At 43.1% G+C, this 19865-nt stretch overlaps 1 protein-coding gene across 4 annotated transcripts in view; it reads left to right on the plus strand.

Annotated features, from left to right (window-relative positions):
- Window positions 1–3417, plus strand: part of tfeb (transcription factor EB) — a 30718-nt gene extending 27301 nt beyond the window's left edge. For all 4 annotated transcript variants that reach the window (XM_076095857.1, XM_076095859.1, XM_076095858.1 and 1 more), the window contains one exon: window positions 56–3417. In XM_076095857.1, coding sequence (XP_075951972.1) covers window positions 56–631 — 576 coding nt within the window. In that variant the 3' untranslated portion in view covers window positions 632–3417. The remainder of the gene's footprint in view (window positions 1–55) is intronic.
- Window positions 3418–19865: the final 16448 nt, after the last annotated feature.

The following is a 19865-nucleotide window of genomic DNA, read 5'->3' on the forward strand; positions in this document are numbered from 1 at the left end:
GAAACACAATCACAGCAAATACATTGAGACTGACGATGTTGCCCTCTGACTACAGGAGTTGGAGATGCAGGCTCGTATACATGGCCTGCCCAGCACCTCTCCCTCTGCCCTGAACCCGACTGACCCGATGGCTTCTTATGTAAAACAAGAGACCAGCCCAGAGGAGAACCTCTCTCACCCCATGGCACAAGCCCACCACCAGCCCCAGCACCTACCCCAGAACCAGGCTCATCCCCAGGCCCAGCAGCACCACTTCCTCCAGCAGACCCACCTCCATCACCAGGGCCAGGTTCAGCAACAGCCCAGACAGCTGCCACCGCTCCCCCAACACCTGCAGCAGCCCCAGCCACCCATCCAGTACCCAGCTGTAGGCAGCTCCCAGCCCTTTGACTTTACCCAGTCGCTTGACTTGTGTGATGGGATACCCGGCTTCTCAGATGGCATGTCGGGGTTAGGCGACCTGGGTGGACTGGACGTCCAGGGGAGGAGAGGCGAGCTGGGCTTCCTGATGATGGACGAGCCCTTGTCCCCTATGGGAGGAGACCCACTGCTCTCTGCGATGTCGCCTGAAGCCTCGGTGGACTCCAGCCGCAGATCCAGCTTCAGCATAGAGGATGGAGACATACTGTAGACACGTGCATACAAACACACACATTCAGTCACACAAACGCAGGCACAAGCACAGGCAGAGGTTTCAGAAAGGTAGCAGTGAAAATGTAAAACAGCATCAAAAAGTGATGGTACGTCGGCACAATACATTTGCAGCGCATACAACAGAAAGGAAACGGCAACCAGACGTGACATCATTCACCCAGCGCGCACCAATACACATACTATACCCATCACATTATTTGAACACACACCAATGACACTCATTTGCAGTAGAATTACACCCGGCCCTTAACGGCACAAGCAAAAGGAGGTACACAGCCATCGTGCAGTTAAAAATATTCTGTATAGTGCAAACGTTTGCACACACACACACACACACACACACACAAGCGCATGTGAGATGAACTGAGCAGCTTGAAACTTTGCCCAACAGAGCTTTTACAAGGGGTGAAACAATACTGCCAGCTCAGGAGTTATATTGCACACTTGGCCTTGTTTCCATAAAGGTGGCTCTGAATCACAATTGAACAAGGGACAAAACCAGCAGTTAATTAGATTTAAGTTATCAGATACAAGGACAACCAAGTGCATTGTCTCACTTGATAGAGGTTATTTTCTCCTTACATCAACCTCTCTTAGTAACCATAAATAATTGAATGAACGATAGTGAATAAAATGGAAACAGCTTCATGGTCCTGCATGCATAATTTATCTTAAGGGGATGCAGTCCGGTCACATTGTTCTCTTCCTCAATCTGTTATGCTAGTGTTGGCTTTTGCCTCTAGCAACCAGCTGTTTGGTGTTCGATGTTCCAAAACAGATCTGTGATAGCCTGCTAAGCCAAAGTGTATCCTTCAAACGCCCACATTTTAGGAAACATTTAAAAACTCACTGGAGGAGGCAGATAATCCAGCTTGTCAGCAAAGCCCCTTTAATTTATTGCATCTAGCCCACTTCTGGCTGTAATTGTTGCCTTCTCACAAACACACACTGCTGTCCCCCAGTTCCCACACCTTTAACACTTGACACAGTCATGACCTTTACTGTGGAGAGAATAGAGAAAACATTTGGATGGTCTTCAGAATACAGCGTGTCGTCCTCAAACTGTGAGGTGTCAAAATACTCAGGTACTGTAACAGAATACACAAGCCGGATCATTTTTAAGCAGTAGCAGATGTTAACCTGAACCATGTCCGGCTCACAGCCTCTATCAATGTGCCTTTTCATTTTTGCAGCTGCAGCTCCTCAAAGGCATGTTTTTTTTTTATAGGTTGGAGATCACCACCAGTATTTTAGTTTTAGTATCAACTTCAATTAGGCCTGTTGACGCTTTAGGGTTTGCTTCTGTACCGTCTATACCGGCGTTGTTGCAGGAGGTAAACATTGCATTTTTCTCTCACTAATTGTCCTTGTAGGAACCAGCTTGCTTGCGAGGCCCGGGTGAACGAAATGAAAGTGACAGGGTTTAATCCTGGAGAGAGAAAGATCTAGTTTGTCTCAGCTGACAGCAGAAGTTGTGTAATCTGAACTGTTAAAACACAACACCAGCACTCACTTTGCATGCATTCACACTCTCACTCGGTTCACAAGCAGGCGTGCATTAAACGTGCAGATGCTCACCCAGTAGTTTGCGCACATGCGGTATAGTGTTCACATGCATACAATAAAAACAGTGCAGCCTTGAGGCTGTTTTCAAATCAGCATGTTAACAAGTCTCCTGTGCTTCAGTCTCTCCCCTGACGAGTCGACTGAAGCTGCCGGCTGCAGAGGTAAAACTCGGGTCCGCTTTTCAAACTGCCACCTAAAGGGAATGTGTTATCCCACTGGCTGCAGCTGTGGTGGTTAGGGAGGGCTGAGGTGGACCTGAGTTGTATCTCTGCTGTGGTAGACCTGGGGCTTGGCTTTGATTTGATATAGCTTATGATCAGTACTGATTAAAGGTAGGAAAAAAAACTTTGATGGTGATTTTTCTTTTTTGATTAAAAGAAGTGTTTGTTTTCTTTATTATAGTTTGTTGTATATTTTATCTCTCAAAGCACTGGAAACTATATCATTATTTCGACTTTGTACATGGAAGAATATGGAATACAATTTATGTCAGATGTTATATGCCACTAAGCCACTTAAATGTATTTTATTTGTATTTGTTGTTTTTAGTTCTTTTATAATTTTATTCCAAAACGACCCTTTCTGCTGAGAGCCATTTTCAGTAAGCACACTGTAAAGGCACACAGGCCACCAATGTTTTATTGAGGAAGGATCGGGGAGCCATTTATAAACTTCCAGAACTGACTTTAATAAGATGAAGAGATTATGTACATTTACGATGCCATTTTTATATAATTGGGTTTTTATTTTTCCCTCTATTTTAACTTTGAATTTTGGAGCCAGACAGAAAACTTGATTATTTGATTTGATGAATTAAAATTGCTCATTTTATGAATGTAAGCTTTACCCAGTGGTTCTGGTCAGACTGAAGCAGGTCGCCATGCTCCCGTCCTTCCTGACTTTGGTTTCCATGGAAACTAGAAGATGACTGACTTTAAATAAACTCTGAGCCGAGGAGTCATGGTCGCCTTGGCGCGGAATCACTGACTCTGCATCGATCACTGCCTTTCTGCCAGAGTTGTGCCTTTTCCCTTTCAGCCACAGTTTGACTTTTGTTGTACTTTCACCCAGCCAACACTCCAAAGAGCTGCTCGGGCCTCCTCTACTCTTCCACTAGAGGGCGCTCTGCAGAGCAAACTACACAGGGAAAAGTGGTTCTGATTTTACTGAGAATATAAAATGTTTTACCAGAATCCATTCTCTGACTTTTTGTGTTTCTTATTGATGCGACTTAAGAAGTCAGTGTGTGTGTGTGTGTGTGTGTGTGCGGTCTTATATCGATATATTGTCACATTGAGGGGGCTCAACTTCCATTTGGGGACAAATGTCTGGTCCCCACAAGGTTAAAGTCTCCCTCCTCTCAAACAGGTGGTTTGCTTCTTGTTGCCTGAGCGTCACTGTGCAGAATGATGAGTGGAATGAAATGAAATGAAAAGACAGTTTGACACTAGAAGGCCGTTTTCACATTCATCTCCAGAAGGAGGAAAGTTTCTCTGTGCTCACCTTAGATCTCAGTTTAACATGTGTAAGTATACAAGCAGGATTTTGTGATATCAGAATTAGTTTGGATGCCAAAAAGCATGAGACATGTCTGTCTCTTATTTAACCATTACATTTTAGGTTTACAACTTGTTGAGGTTGGTGTAAGTAATTGCAATGTCCTAAAGTGAAGGAAGAAAAGTTTGGAAATTTAGTGCAGAAATCCACATGTATCTAAATAAATTGTAATGCCCCTTAAGCATTTAAAATAAAATAAAATATAAATGAAATAATACATCTTATTGGGAAACGTGGCTATTCTGAGAGATAGATTTTGTAACAACACAGTTAAAGTGTAATCAAAGATTAGACGATGGTCAAACGTCCATGTCCTGTTCATTAGTCAAATGTAAGATAGTGAAAGTATGTGAATATTTTCTGAGCATATATTGTGTATGTTAGTGTTTGTCTCACTGTCTTTGTAATTTTTGACATATATAGGCAGACATTAATTCAAGTTGTTACATTATATGTCCACCAGAGAGCACCAGAGATCCATAATGTAGAGCACGCTCCCTGTGTCTCAAACTGTTTGGTATCGCTGTCACAGAAGAGACTGAGCTGCCGTGCTTTTTACCTCCTTAAGTACTTCTTAAAACTCCAACATTCATTTGAGCTTGTTCACAAATGGCGAGCAAAGTTCGATTGCTTCTTTTTGCCCTGTCTCTCTGCCATGTCATAAAACCCCAGCATAGCAGGACAGCATTCCCGGTGCAGTTTTAACAAAGACAAATATAAAGCTTTTGACAAATTACATGTATTGCTACCAATTTGCTAATATCACCCTATTTTCTTGGAAGTGGTGCCCTTAACATTTCACCTGCCTTCTTTTTTTGGCCTCTTTTTTTCCTCTTTTGCAGCTCTTTCATACATCTCCTGATGTATTAGTCCAGGGCTGCTGTATTAGTCCAGGGCTGCTTCTGGATGATCCATAAAACCATTTGACTCTTAAGTTAAATCGGGGTAATCTTATTCTCCATACACACACATACACACACACACACACACACTGACTGATGCTGCTGAGCATGTTTAAGTGTAGTGGTGGTGTCTGCAGCCCATCCACAGGCCCATTCTCCCGAGTCTTTATGATGCTAATGTACTCCCCAGTCTAATAAATCCCTGTAGAGCTGCAAAGAGTAGATCTTATGGCTCACTCCGATCGCCACCTTTTCGCCCATCTCCTCCCCCCTCCCCCGCCAACACACATACACGCACTGCTATTAACTCAGCAGAAGTGCCTGCCTTGCACTTCCACAGATACTTGGGTGGCTGTTTAGTCAGGGGGAGAGGAGAAGGGTTGAGACAAATCAAACATGAAGGTGCAATTTGAAAAATGTTGAAATGGGAACGCAGAGTTCGGCCCTGGCGTAGTGTGCTGGTTGTGGTGTGAGAGGACACACACTGAGAAACACTCACCTCTTTTTCTGAAGGTTGGGCCTCTTGAAGTGGGTTTGGCACAGCACCGTGAGCTCCAGCGGGGTGAGGAAGAGGGAGAAGTAAAATAATCACTGAGGTTTCTCTCTTCTGTGTTCAACAAGGAGCTCCATTCAGAGCTGAGGATGGATCCTCTATCAGAGCAAGGAGAAATTACGCTTCATTCTCTCCGCCAACCAATCTTCCTTTTCATCCTGTCTCCTCCTCACCTCAACGTCCCCCTCTACCTGCCCCCACTACACTCTCTCCCCCCATAGTCTTCTTCTGGCCGCTGGGCTCCGTTTGTGTATGTGTGTGTGTGTGTGTGTGTGTGTGTGTGTGTGTGTGTGTGTGTGTGTGTGTGTGTGTGTGTCTCCTCCTTCCCTCCCAGGGGAGCAGTGTGTCACTCAGCTTGAAGCCCACGGAAGAGAGGTGAAAGGGGGCTGATTGAGCTAATTTAGCCCCTGGATGTGAGAGCAGGAAAGGCCTCACCCTCTGCTAATAGACAGACATCAAAATGGAGATGAGGGGGGGGTGTAAGGAGGGAAAGAAGAGAGGAGGGAGGTAGGACTATAAAACTGAGACGACTTTTTGATGGATTTATCTCTTTTTGTCCGAGGGGATGTGGAGAAAACTTTTATGAACACTGAGTGACATTGTGAAGTTGGTAAAGGTTTATGTGTGTTGCCTTGAATTAAAACCTGCTGATATTGCTTATTGATCCGTCGTCCTCCATTAAGATACCGTCAATCACAGTCTGCTTTATGATCTCTTCTGCTCAGGCCACACACCGTACATTCTCCCTGACTGGAAGTCACACCAAAGATACTGGCTTTTACCACACGGATGGAGATTGGAGACACTTTTTATAGCTTTTGCAGGCATACATACTCCTGTAAGACCTGATGGCCCACTATCAAAAAGCCTCTAATGAAGATGGCACCATGACACAACATTGATTTTAGCTCCATAATTCATCAGCACTGCAGATTGAAGCTTTTTCTGAAGTTTTGGGGGCACCTCTGAAACTCTTAATTCCTCCAATCTATTTCCAAAGTGATTTAGTTGTTTCCGTTATTCTACACAGTGCATGTTTGATGGCCTTCCACTTAAGAAGTATTCAGATTTTTATCTGTATTGGATTTCAGTCGAGTGTGTAAAAGGGTTGAATAAAGGCAGCAAGGCGTCGTAAAAGTGGCTTTGTCTCTTTGAAAGGTCAAAGCTGAGAGTTCACAAACACCCTTCACACAGTCAAGGCGACAACTCCCTCCTTTCTCTTTACCTTACAGTCTCTCACTAACTAACTCGGTCTTAACTCTGTCCCCACACACCCCATGTCCTTCTTCATTCCCACCTCTCCTGCCCCTCTTTATTCTGCCGCACCTTTGTCCATCTTCCTCTACATATTTAATACTCCTCGCTGACTCCCTTCAACCCCTCGTGCCACTATTCCTGAAAGAAAAGTATCTCAAATTGGCTGGAGAGATGAATAATGTCCCCGCCATTAAGTGTGGCGTGGAAGAATCAGTCTTTTCATGTGTGGAGGTAAAGAGATGAGTAGCAGGAGAGGTGAGGACTGGGTGAATGGTGGTGGGCTGTGGTATGAGTCGTTATCCGTCATTCTAACTTTTATCTTTTAACTTTCCCCTGCAGCAGATGAAGAAGCAGAAGAGAGATGAGGAGTGACTTGTATGGAGATTTACTGGATGTGGCCTGCACAGAGTAAGATAGTTGCTGAGAAAAGTGTGTGGTGCTGAGCTGAGTCACTGATCGCACATGCATATATACTGCAGCAAGTTCACTTTAAAATCTAAAATGAGTCTTTGACTTCTTGTTCTTTTGAAACAAGTGTAAAAAAAAAAGTACATTTTGCAAAAGCTATAATTTAGATTTTCCCCCAACATCACGAAAAAAAAATTAGAAGTCATTTCATCGTCGCTTATTTATTGCTGAAATTACATTTTGTACCAAAATTAAGTCCATGTATCCTGGATTCTTACAGTAATTTCTCCTCCTATGCTGTAAAAGAGTCTTTCCATCTAGATGGCCAGTAGGGGGAGTTAGTGATCCACAACACAGTTAAAGCAGAAGCCCAACAAGGCCTGACTGACATTTCTTAACACTGAAAATTAATATGTTGTTTGAATTGCAGTGAATGTCATCCACTGACAGAAAGAGCATCTGGTGCAACCTCTGTGAAATTAAGACACGGTGTCTTCTCTAAATTCCACCGGCAGGCTGCCCGGGAACATAATGGGCAAACTGTTGTTCGGCTGTTTGAATGATCAAAGATGGAACACAAATACCTTAACATCTCTTATTTTTATGGGTTGGTTGGAGGGGTGTTAAATTAAGCTTATCTGTATTATGATAAATAATGCATCTGACATAGAATTTGTCACATTTTGAAGGTTAACTACTCCATCCTTTCCTCTGGCAGCTGACGGAGTGGCTATGAGAGTGATGAATCCCGCATCATGTCTTCATTGCAGGTTTTTTTTTCAGATTGAGAATTTATCTTGAGCGGGACCTCGAATGATGGACAATATCATCGTCCTTGACAAGCAAAAAAAAAACCATGAAGATTACCGACTAACTAATGGTCTGGCGCACAGGATTCATTCAAACCTAAGCTCCTGACATCTATTTGTTCTTTTTGCTGTGTTTGTTTCTCTATCAGCCAATCCATCCACCCAGCCATCCACTCATCCATTCATCCATCCATCTTGCAAATCCTCTTCCATTTCGTTTGGTGTTGTTGTGAGTGAGAAGCCGTTTCACTGAACTTAAAATCTGAAGGTCGCAAAGATTTGACTTTTTTTTTTCCATACCTCCCTGAAAAGCAGCATAGATTATACAGCCCACAGCTGTTATCACATTTATGCCCTTCTTCAAGCTTCTTTTTATTCTCATCCTCTCTTCTCCTGCCTTTCAGAGACCTGAAGATAACGGCACGCCACATGACGCCATTGTCCTCCCGCTCTCTCTCTATCTCTCTCTCTCTCGTAGGTGGAGATTTAAAGTTTTGTTTTAAAACTGCCACCGTTACAATCCTGCTTAACACCCCCCCCCCCCTCCCTCTTGTCTCCCCTCTTCCTCCTGAGTATACTACCTAACCCCTCTGAACTTCAGTCAGAGTTACTGAAGACCCTGAGTACACTGGGGAGTCAGCTACACCGCTGAGAAAGAGACAGAGATAGACAGAGACTTAGCTGCCTGCTATTCTACCACTCTCTCCGGTAATAAGAAAAGTTTCTGTTCTTTTCTGTGTTACAGCAGGGAGATAAAACTAGGGATCACTAGCACGCACTTTTGTGCACACACACCTACATATGCTCAGCAACACACTCACATGCATGATCTTGGAGAGGCACACAAAGCAAAGCATGAATCACAAGTCACAAAATGGAGGAACAGCGTAGAGACAAACTTGCACCCTTACACACATAGCTTCACCCTCGCATGTGAAGCTTTCTGACTCTTTTGCACAAACTCGTACGGACAAAGAGAACCGAAAGACGGGAGAAGGGAAAAAGAAACAAGTTTAGTCTGTAAGCGGCTCGAAAACCTGATTCGAATTAGAGGGCGATTTCCACAAAGGTCAATGTATTCAGCTGATATCCTAAGAGGGAGGAAATTTAATACCCCTCTTTGGTTGAATTAATTAATTATAATATTAGGCTAGCTCTAGGGGCCCTTTTCTTCAGTGATTAAGTGAGCACATATCTTTAAAAGACTGTGTTGGTCTCTGGGGCCCTGGGCTTCTGAACCTTGGGGTGAAACAGAGAAAGATGTTTTATACATGAGAGGACGGAGAAACACAGACCGGTCTGCTCACCTTTATGGCAAGACACACCATGTTCCTTATTTAGACCTTCCATGGCACTTGTCTTTCTTTGCAGAGGCGCTTCTCCATCACCCCTCTGCCCTCCTCTGGTCCCTTCAGTGTTCAGCTCAAGTTTCAAAGTTTTCAAAAACAGGTTAGTAATCCCCCGTACCTGGTCTGCATCTTTAAATCTGAAATAGGAACACCCCAATTTAAAAAGATTGCGTTTAAAGAAAACGTTAAAATATTAGCATTAAAATATGACAAGTAAAAGTACTCGTATTGCAGAAAGCTCCCTTTCAGAGTGTTTATTATTGCATTAATGAATAAGCATTTTAATGTTGCAAGCCATCCAGGTGATGCTTTGATTAAATACATATTGGATATTTGAAAAAAACAACAACAACCTTATTTCTGTTTTTAGTGCATTACTGGTCAATCTTTAAAGTTTATTCCTTTTTGCTCAATTTTAAGTATTGCACTTGAGAAATCATTTTCACGTACTTGGACTTTACTTGACTTCCACCAGACCACAACCTATAGAGGTAAATGCTCCACTACATTTATTTCACAGTTATAGTTTGCAGATCAAGATTTTATACGTAAAACACATGATATATAAATATGCACTACCCAACGTATAGAACATTGTAAACATATAAGCTCCACCTTGATAATACTAAAATACTGTTTATATGTTGTTAAATTACTTTTGATATTCCAATAATATTAATTTATGATAAAAAAAAATAACACTCTGAAAGAGGCCATTTTGCATTATGAGTACTTTTACTTTTGATACTTATAGAATACTTCTGTACTTTTAATTACGATTTTGAATGCAGAGCTTTTACCTGTAAAAGAGTACTTTTACATTTTTGCATTAATAATTTTACTCAAGTAAAACATCTGAGTACTTCTCTCTCTGAACAGATTTGAGCTGTATGCAAAGTGCTGTACAAATTAAGTGACTGATATTTTTACGCTGATCTTATTCTGGATGTAGAATTATGTAACCGCAGCCTTAACATAAACATAGTTGGTATTATTTGCCTCTGAAATGTAGTGCTGTACAAGCTCAAAATTGCACAAAATTGTAATACTTAAATATAAAATCAGTATTTAAACATTTTACATAATACTAGAGTCAATCGACTTAGTTACTATCCACATGTGTATGCATGTATGGTATGTGTCTCCATGTGCTAACCCCTATGCTGACCAAGCGAGGAGCCTCTAAACTGTCAATCATGTCGTGTGAGTGTGTGTGTGTGTGTGTGTGTGTGTGTGTGTGTGTGTAAGTGACAGGTCTTTGACATCACGTCTAAATCATGGTTACTTAATGGCTGTTCCCCTTTCCAACAGAGGTTGATGATGGAGACAAAGAGGAAGGGCAGAGACGACAAGAAGGTGATGACAGGGTGGCAGAAAAAAATCATAGGATGCTACCAGAGGTGTGTTTGTGTGTGTGTGTGTATGTCTGTGTCTGTGTTAATGGTATAAATATAAATACACGTGGAATAGAGTGAGCTGTCTGCATACTGGATCTGACTCCACACAAAGGTGTTGTGGTGCTTGTAACTAACACCCTCCCTCCTCGCACACACACACACACACACACACACACACACACACTCAGGGCTGTAGGCATCCTGCCCCCACTGCCTGACCCCACTAAACATTCAGGTACAATTAATTATTCCTTCCTGATCTAACGAACGCAATGCACTGATTGGACACCCTGAGGGTACAAGGGCACTATTTTAAAAACACTTTCTGGTCATGAATTTTAATCACTTCAAATGTATTGATAAATTATTAATTAAGTGACTTTAAGTGATGCCAGGTGGGCATAATTTCAGGAGTAGTAAAATGCTTTTGGGGGCGAAGTGCTGTGATGTGAAAGCAGAGCGAAGGCGGTTGTTATTCTTCTCTTAAAGCAGCTGTTTTATTTAAAAGGGATTTTTCACAAAGTGTTCAACAGTCTACAGGGCTTATTTGGTCAGGCAGAGAGGATCCGCCATTTTGCAAAAATTAAGGCCACTTTTCATTCTTTGTTTTATTCCAGGGCTCCAGTAGTAGTAGTAGTAGTACTCACTGAATCACATTTTTGCTAGATTGAATGTCTTCTACTTGCTAAGTGTGGCCTCGATCCTTAAGGGGTCACACGGTACATTTTCTTTTAGAAATAAAAATACATCATTTTCAGCTCATGTGATTGACGTTTTGGAAGAACAAATACATCTATCGTTTAAAGCCACAAGATGCACACATCGGCACACTTTTTTGGGGTGACATTCAGCATAAATTCCTCATAATATTGCTATAGTATTCAGTTAATACTCAAAAACTGAGACTAGTATGTACATGCCTCCTGCTGGCACCCGGCAGGTTCGGAGTAAAAAGACAGTATGTTTAAGTGTGGGTTGCAGAGTGTCTGTGCCGGTGTCTGTTCCGCATGTGCCTACCTGTTCTATAGGTTAACCTGCCGAACAAGACCCGAGCGGGAACAGCGCAAATTACAAATTACCTCCCTTATTAGGCCTGACCCCAAATTTCCTTTCATGAATATTCATTATGGTGGCCGCTCGGCGGGACAAGAAATGAATTTGCCCTCTCCTCAGAGTGGACTGTGAATAAGGAATGATTAATGGAATTCTGCGTGGTATGAATCCATCATTCCTAGGATGGAGGCTGGCCTGGTAATAAGGATCCAATTAGAGCCTCAGTGGGTGGGGCACAGCAGGAGCCTCGGTACAAGGCAGACCCCATAACACCTACGCACACACACTTACCCACACACCCGCTTTTTGCATTTTTCATCTGCAAATTTCATTACAGGAAATTGAGTATAAATGTACAAATTTACTGCAAGCAGAGCCAATTTTTCTTGTTCACCTTTTTTCTATTTTTTTTATTTTTTATCTCTCATGCTCTGAAGCATAGTTTTGGGTGGTGATGAGCAGCTGCGCATCCACCTCTTCCTCCCAGTACACCTCTCCTCTCAGCAGGGCTGCTTTAGCTCTTGCTGGCACCTCCACCTCTCCTGCTTAATTTCATGTTCCGGTGCGTCCTGAGACAGCTCATCCTGCTGCCAAATATTTGTGTTGGGAGGCCAGCTAATCTGGAGCTGGTTACATGCTCCTATCCACATGTGCGCACACACACACACACACACACACGCACACGCACACACACTAGCACAGGCAGGGTTATCAGTGCACAAGTTGGTTTATGTGTGCTGATGTGTGTCTTTGTGTATGTGAATGATTACGAAGCTGCTGATACCGGTGTGTATCTTCCACCCTCTTGACCAGCGTATCGACCATTTTGCCAAGTTACAGAAGATTAACGGTCAGCCATATTTACTTTTGAAGTACAACTGCTGTGTTTATCGATGAACGAATGAGTGAAGCGATGAAAGGATTATCAAAAGGAAGATATTCCTCAGTTCCTGTCTATCTTTTAAGAACTGGCTGATTAGCCTTCACTTACTTTGGGTTTGTGTAAATGAAATTCATTGTACTGCTAAGTCCATCTTAATTGAAAATAACACATGTTTCACCTGTGGCCAATGCAAATTCCACTTCCTGGAACATCTTTATTGTCCCTTCATCTATTTCCCTGTGTCCTCTCTCCTCTCCCTGGCTTTAATGAGGTGTTCTGTTCCTCTGCCTCATAAACTAAAACCTTTTAGATGAATTACATCTCCTTAAGATTCATCTCCAGCACCGTGGCTTCTTTTCCCCTTTTATGATTGTATTTAATCCACATCACATCTTTATTCAGAACAAATACCCTCTGTATGACACCTCGCCGAATGCAGGCGGGGAAGAGGAATGTTTCGGCGAAGGTAGAAAGACATGGAGATGTGCCAGCGCGGCTCAGCCTGCTCTCTGATGATATCCTCGATAAGACTTTTAGCTAATTACTGACTGCTGCTTCTGAATGCAGCTTCAGTGAAGAGAAAGGCAATGAACCTGCCTGCTAGCTCAATAGAGAGGCAGCAAGAAAAAAGAAAGGGGACGCGGCTGTTGAAAGAGAGACAGATTAACATTTGTTCTTTTACATGCCTCCCTCTGCCACACACACAATAACTTTGCTTATACTAATTAACAATTAGCAAAGACTGGTTGGCTAATTGTGTTATTGCTCCTAATCAAGAGGCTAATTACCAGAATGTCAATTTAGATTTAATTACTAAGTGCTTTGTTAATTCCCACTGAGCATAAGTTACCCTTTCTCTCCCTCTCTCCCTGTTTTTCTCTCCCCCTCCCCACCTCTCTTTCTCTCCTTTTCCCTTCCCCTCGTTCCACGTTGAACCTTTGGTGTGTTCTGAGGTCCTGTGTTGGAATTGGGGGGAGTGGGTAAATACAGAGATAAATGAGGCAAGGTGTTTGAGCAGGGGGACCAAGAGGCAGAGGCATTAATGAACAGCTTTTACCGCCGGGCCTCCAATTAGCCAACTCTCTCCCGCCAACATCACAGAGAGGGGAGATCCACCAAGATCCACTCAGCCAGCAACCTTCCCCCTCCCAACACCTCCCACTGGCCCCTCGCAGCTGTCCCTGGCTCTCCACACACATCCACTCAACGGTATGTGTCGACCTGGTTGGCAAGCTGCTGTATACATTTGCCCCTATAGGGATAAAGAAAGTTGTACTGAACTCAATTGAACTGAAGCAAGAATGTGATAGTCTTGCTCTATTATAGTGACATTTAGTGCTAAAATATACTTTGAAAAACAATAAAGAGCATCATCATTATAATCATCGCATGAAGCTGAAAAAAAGGGTTGCAAAGCGTTGTAGCAACAGTAATAAGACTAATCATGTTTATTGTCTATTTATTTAAATAAAGCTAGTGCACAAATGATTGATTTTTATTTCATGATTTTTATTTAGTCACACAATATTGCCCTTTTCCTTCTTCTTTTAAATTATCTCCGTATCAGTATTTCTTTAACAATCATAGTAACATTAAACTAGCTTGTTTTTGTTTTTTGTTTTTAAAGGCCTTTAAATCATTTTTGAATAAAAAGATCATCCTATTCCTTTTGAAAAGAGGGATCATACTCATAATTATACAATAATGGTGATGATAATAATAACTCTTGATTTTATTTTCCATTGTATTTACTTTTACTTCTTAATGTTTCCGTTCTAACCAATGGCATCCTTTATTCTCGCCTTTCCTAATTCTCTCTTCTGATCTATGAGGCTTTTCCTGACAGCTCAGGGCCTCTAACATGGATTTAATGGTGATTGCTTGTCTCTCTGCCTCAGACAAAGCAAGCAAACAACAATACATCACACACATGTGCATACCTAATCACATTTCCAATGCGCACATTTGTTCTGTCAAAGAAAACCATCTTTGTTTCATTTATTTATTCATTGTTTAATTAATTCAGTACCCTCAAACACACAGTGTTCAGTGTCTCTGAGCATCACATTGTTGCCTGGAATAAAACACAGGACACAAATGTTGTGAATGTTGCTTATCTGATGCACGTCTCTTTATGCCGAAGTCTTGCTTCGACCACTGTTTGGTGCTGTTGTCTTACTATTATTCATCCCCTGGACCACTGCTGAAGATGGTGAACATATATACATGCATGTGCACACACACAAACACACACATGCACATCTCTGTCTCCAAAAGAGCAAGCGCTTTCACTCTCCTCTCTAACTGCCTGGCTCCTCATACTCCTGCCAAAATACCATAAGACAGGGTATAATATATATAATTATCCCCACTTACATTAGCCATTATGCCAGTGGAGCATTGCCTGCAGAATGACACACGACCTGTCAAGACTTCATTCACGCCATTAATAAGCGTCATTAGTGTCTGCTTTGAATACCCCTCTTGCACACTGCAGTCATTTCAACATGTCATAGATTTTAATTTGAGGGTAAAAATAGCTGTGAGGATATTATGCACTCTCCCAGCCAGTCTCTGTAGTCTTCTGATGGGGAGGAAGTTCACAGTGTGACCTTGGATTTTCTCTTTATTGGAATTAGAACCATTACTGTTCTTTAGTGCTGTTGGCCAGCTACTAGCACAGAGGTTGCTTTGCTTAGCGTGTTCCTTCCTTTGTGGTGTCCATCAACAGCATTCAAAATGAAACATTTTAAACCATTACTTTGTCACAAATGTAGTTGAGGCAATTGACCAGCATACTATGCAGTCTTATACAAAGTGGGTTAACGGCACTAAATTATTTCAAAAGCAGAATGCACTTAAGAAGCTAATGCCATGGTGGCCTACTGAGACACGTCAACTCCTCATCAATTGTTCCCACCATTATATAATGACTACCTTTAAAGAGGGGGTTGTGATCTAATAGTCAGTTTCTTCACTGTTAACTGCATACACAATAGAAATATGGGATATTTATAGAATTTTGTTTTCTCTCTCTGTGAGTCCTTTTTGAGGAGAGGCAAAATGATGCCATCTGTGAAACATCGCTAACTTACAGTATCTTTTATTTGTGTGCCATCCCACATGGGGCTGCAAGAAACCACTGTATGTTAGACATCAAAAATATAATAAGACATCTTCCAGAAACACAAAACCAAAAGAATAAGTTATAATGCTATATGTTCTTTAGCATACTTTGAAAAAACTTGTTAGTGTGCAAAACTTCAAACAAATACACTGAATAGACAGAAAATAAATGATACAAACCATTAGTTTACACAGATAAAGGGCATAGTGTTTTCCAAAAGGCTAATGCAAAAAAATTGTTTTGGGAAATAGGATTGTTAGCTGTTCTGCCTTAAGTTACATGAAAACATCGATACAAGAGTGGCTATTTTGTTTTGTATGTTAACAGCCAACTCAGTCTTTGTGAATAATCCACATTACATTTTTACATGAAAATGACATGAATCATTTTAAAAATTGAAAAGGTTCCTGTTTCAACATTGAGAGGGGACATACGTATTGTCATTGGGGAACACAACATGTTCACTTCACAGATAAATTATTAACAGCATATGTCCGTATGTCATTAGACCTTTATTCTTTACTCTCAAATATCTCACTAAAAGTAGAATAACGTGGGCAGACGATGGTGTGGGCATACAAAAAGTGTTTTTAAAAAAAAGTTTTGAACGTTTAAAGAAATTATTTTTTCCTTCATGTCTCACTTAAAACATGTTCTCGCAGCAAGTGCAATGTTAATGTCGTAATCATGCAACAGTTTCAGTAGAGTTGTTAGTTAATATTTGCCCTCGACTGGGACGCCTCAATTGAAATAGATGGAGCTGTTTTTAACCAAAACTCACCCACAACTATCAATATATCTATACCATACTGGATTCTGATTAGCTGTGATAATGGCCAGTACTAAGTAGTTCCAGGGAAACTGTCTGTTCAATGTTCTAAATTAATGCGATAGCTTCAGAAAAATTTGAAATGAGGTATTTACTGACGATGTTACATTCGTAACTCTCGTTCTATTTCATTCCTTCTGACCGCCAGATGGCGGTGCTTTAGTACTGGATGACTTATACCAGCAAGGTCACAAGGAATGCTTAGGACTGCCGCTGACATGGCATGAGGAGCACCCACATCGACGCGGTAATAGCGAGCGCACGTGATTGCAGACTCCCAGGTTGCAGCCGCACAGATCTCTTGCAGAGAGACCTCATTCAAGGCTGCCCAGGATGTGGACACACTCTGAGTAGAGTGACACGTCACACTACTAGGGGCAGGTAGGCCCTGTGACATACAGTATAAGCATGGAGAATCACATCCACAATCCAATTAGAAAACCTCTGTTTTGACAGGGGTTCACCCCGCTTACAACCCCCATAGCAAACAAAAAAGTTGTCGGTCTTACGTAAATTGACAGTGGCCTCCACATACATCTTTGTACAGCTGGTGGACTGAATGTAGCCAAGTTGATGGCTTGGTTTACAGGTGAGGGAGGCACTCTCATTGACAGGAAGGATGAATTCGGTGGGAGAGTAACACCTGAACCATCCGGGTACCAACGCATGCACATCTGGCTCACTGATAGGGCATGGAGTTCACCCACTCTCTTTGCTGATGTGACAGCCAGCAAAAATGCTGTCTTCGCAGACAACCATCTCGATTCTGTCTGACCAAATGGTTCAAATGGGGGCAGACAGAAATACTTCAATACCAATTAGTCCCATGGTGGCACTACAGTGACTCTTGATGGTCTAAGCCTTTGTGCACCCTTTAAAAACTGACTAATCAGATGGTGTGACCCCACTGTCTGGTTGTCACTCATATATGCCCTGCTGAAATTGCAGCAGCACATACTTTCAAGGTCAATGCACATCTACCGCAATCCAACAATGACTGCAGGAAACGCAGAATGATGGCCACCGAGCAGCTCTTTGGTACCTCACCATGTGTCATTCACCACTGGGAAAAAAAGCTTCCACCGATTAGCGTAGTGGGACGTAGTGGAGGGAGCCGTCGAACTTATCACTGAATGGTCACAGGATGCCAGGAGTTAGTCCTGGCTTCCAATGGCCAAACACATAGCTGAAGGCGATCCTGATTTGGATGCCATTGGGCCGCCCATGGCGAGACAGCACATCTGCTGCAATGTTTTGCGCCCCTGGGAGATGAATGGCCTTGAGGCTCAGGAAGTGGGGAAAGGCCCCCGTAAGGAGCTGTTGTGACACTCACAGACCCTGCCTGGACCTGGTGCCGTTCTTGATGATTGATATGATACACTGCCGAGGTGATGTCTGTCCAGATGAGAACATGCTGGCCCTTCAGTGCTGGGAGAAAATGTTGCAGAGCCAAATATATTGCTCAGAGCTCGAGCATGTTTATGTATTCTAACCTTTGCTTCATGCTCCATCGGCCCTTGATGGTCCTGCGCTGCCAGACTGCACCTTAGCCCAATAGAGAGGCGTTTGTCTCTACCACCTCTCGGCGGGAAGGGATTACTCCTAAAGGACCCCTCTTGATAATATATAGTGTTTTCGTCCAAGGCTTCAATGTCTGGCAACAAAAGCTGGACACACTGACGTTTCTGCCCCGGTGCCACTTGGATTCCAAGTGGGGCCAGTTGACCCAGATTTTAAGGGGAAGTAAGGAAAGAAGACCCAGAGGGACGACTATGGACGCTGCTGTCAGCATGCCCAGCAGGCTGAGAAAGAGGCTGTATTTCAAAACCTTGCCCTTCTGGAAGCAACCTACAAGTTGCTGAATAGCCTCTACTGTCTTCTGGGAAAGGAAGGCTCTCATTGACTATGAGTTGAGTGTCATGCCCAGGTAACCTACCCTCTGACTGGGTGTAAGATTGCTCCTTGAGGAGTTCACCGTAAGGCCCAATTGGCTTACATGACCAAGAAGCATAGCCGTATCTCTGACTGCCTGCTGCGCAGTTGGAGAAATGATTAGCCAATCGTCCAGGTATGGTAAGATTGTCAAACCTTTGGCTTGCTAGGGAGAAAGGGCGGCTGCCACACACCTTGTGAATACACAAGAGGCCAGTGAGAGACTGCATGGCATCTCTCTGAATTGGTAAGCCTGTCCTCGGAAGGCAGACCTCAGGAACTGCCTGTGGTGAGGTGCAATAGGCACGTTCAAATAGGCATCCTTGAGGTCTATTGACACAAACCAGCCCCCCTGTGCCACTGACTGGAGAACATCTGCCATTTGCAAAATTCAAAATGACAGAACCTTTAAATACTTGTTCAACCCTCTCAGGTCGATTGGAAAGAACCAGCCATACATAAAAAAAATACACTGAATAGAACCCACTGAGCTGTGTATGCCACTTCAAATGCTCGATTGCGTCTTTGTCTTAGAGGGCGACAATTTCCTGCCTGAGGGCAGGGGACTTTTTGGATCTCTGACCCCAGTCATTCTGACCCCACAGAAAGTGGTTGGCTGTCATCGGAATTGTAATGTGTATCCCTTGGAGAATGTGGACACCACCCAAGGGGTCTGTGGTCTCCCTCTTTCAGTAGCTAAGGTGCTGCTGAAAGAAGCGTCTGACACCGACCCCTTGCACCTTAGGTCTGACCCAGACCCACTGGAAGTGAACAAAGGGTGCGAAGACACCCCTCTGACAGAGGGGACTGCACTAGCCAGACCTGGCGGCCTGCCAATGTAACAGTTGACATAAAACTTCCAAGCTCCCCAGACATGATAGCAAAAGCCGGAAGGGATGCATCACTGAGGATCTGGGCAGAGGAGTCCACACCAGATTCCTGGAGGCTCTGGGACAGAGCCAGGATAAGGTGAGAAAATAAATTACTGATACGCCCCATGCGGGCTGCTATGTTATAACTCCTAGCAAGGAGATCATCAGTCAGCCGACACTGAGGGCATGGGCAGCGGGCATCAGGTCTGTATCATCAATAACCTACCAACTAACTCACCACCTTTGCTGTGTCCCTACGAGAGCAGAGAGCCAACAGCACAGCAAGAGGCAACATACACCCGCTTTAATTCAGCAATGAGCTCGGCGAACCCAGCAAGCTCGGCGCTCACCTGTCCAGCAGTCATTCAGCACGAACTGTAACAACGAGATCACCGCTGTCCATCCGAAAGAAAAACAGATAATTAAGGTTGAAAAACAAAGCTTGAAAAACAAAGCAGCTTGCTGCAGCATGTGGTGGAGGAAGAAACGAAACACCAACCCTCAGGTTACGAAGCTACAAGCGACGAGCCAAATTGACCTGCTACCAGTTTCCTCAATTGCGAGAAGATAGAAGGAACAGATTGTGTGACGACGTGAGGGTTTTGTACTGGGGCGAGCACCCTACGTTGCCAAGTCGTATAGCTAAGGTTCGTCTTATTTACGGGATGGTAATGATTGTTCCAGGGAGTAGTAAACCCTCAGGTGATGCCAGGGAAA

This window comes from Anarhichas minor, unplaced genomic scaffold (genome assembly GCF_050575085.1).
Source record: "Anarhichas minor isolate MPS153535 unplaced genomic scaffold, ASM5057508v1 ptg000021l, whole genome shotgun sequence".
In the NCBI taxonomy this organism is placed as follows: domain Eukaryota; kingdom Metazoa; phylum Chordata; class Actinopteri; order Perciformes; family Anarhichadidae; genus Anarhichas; species Anarhichas minor.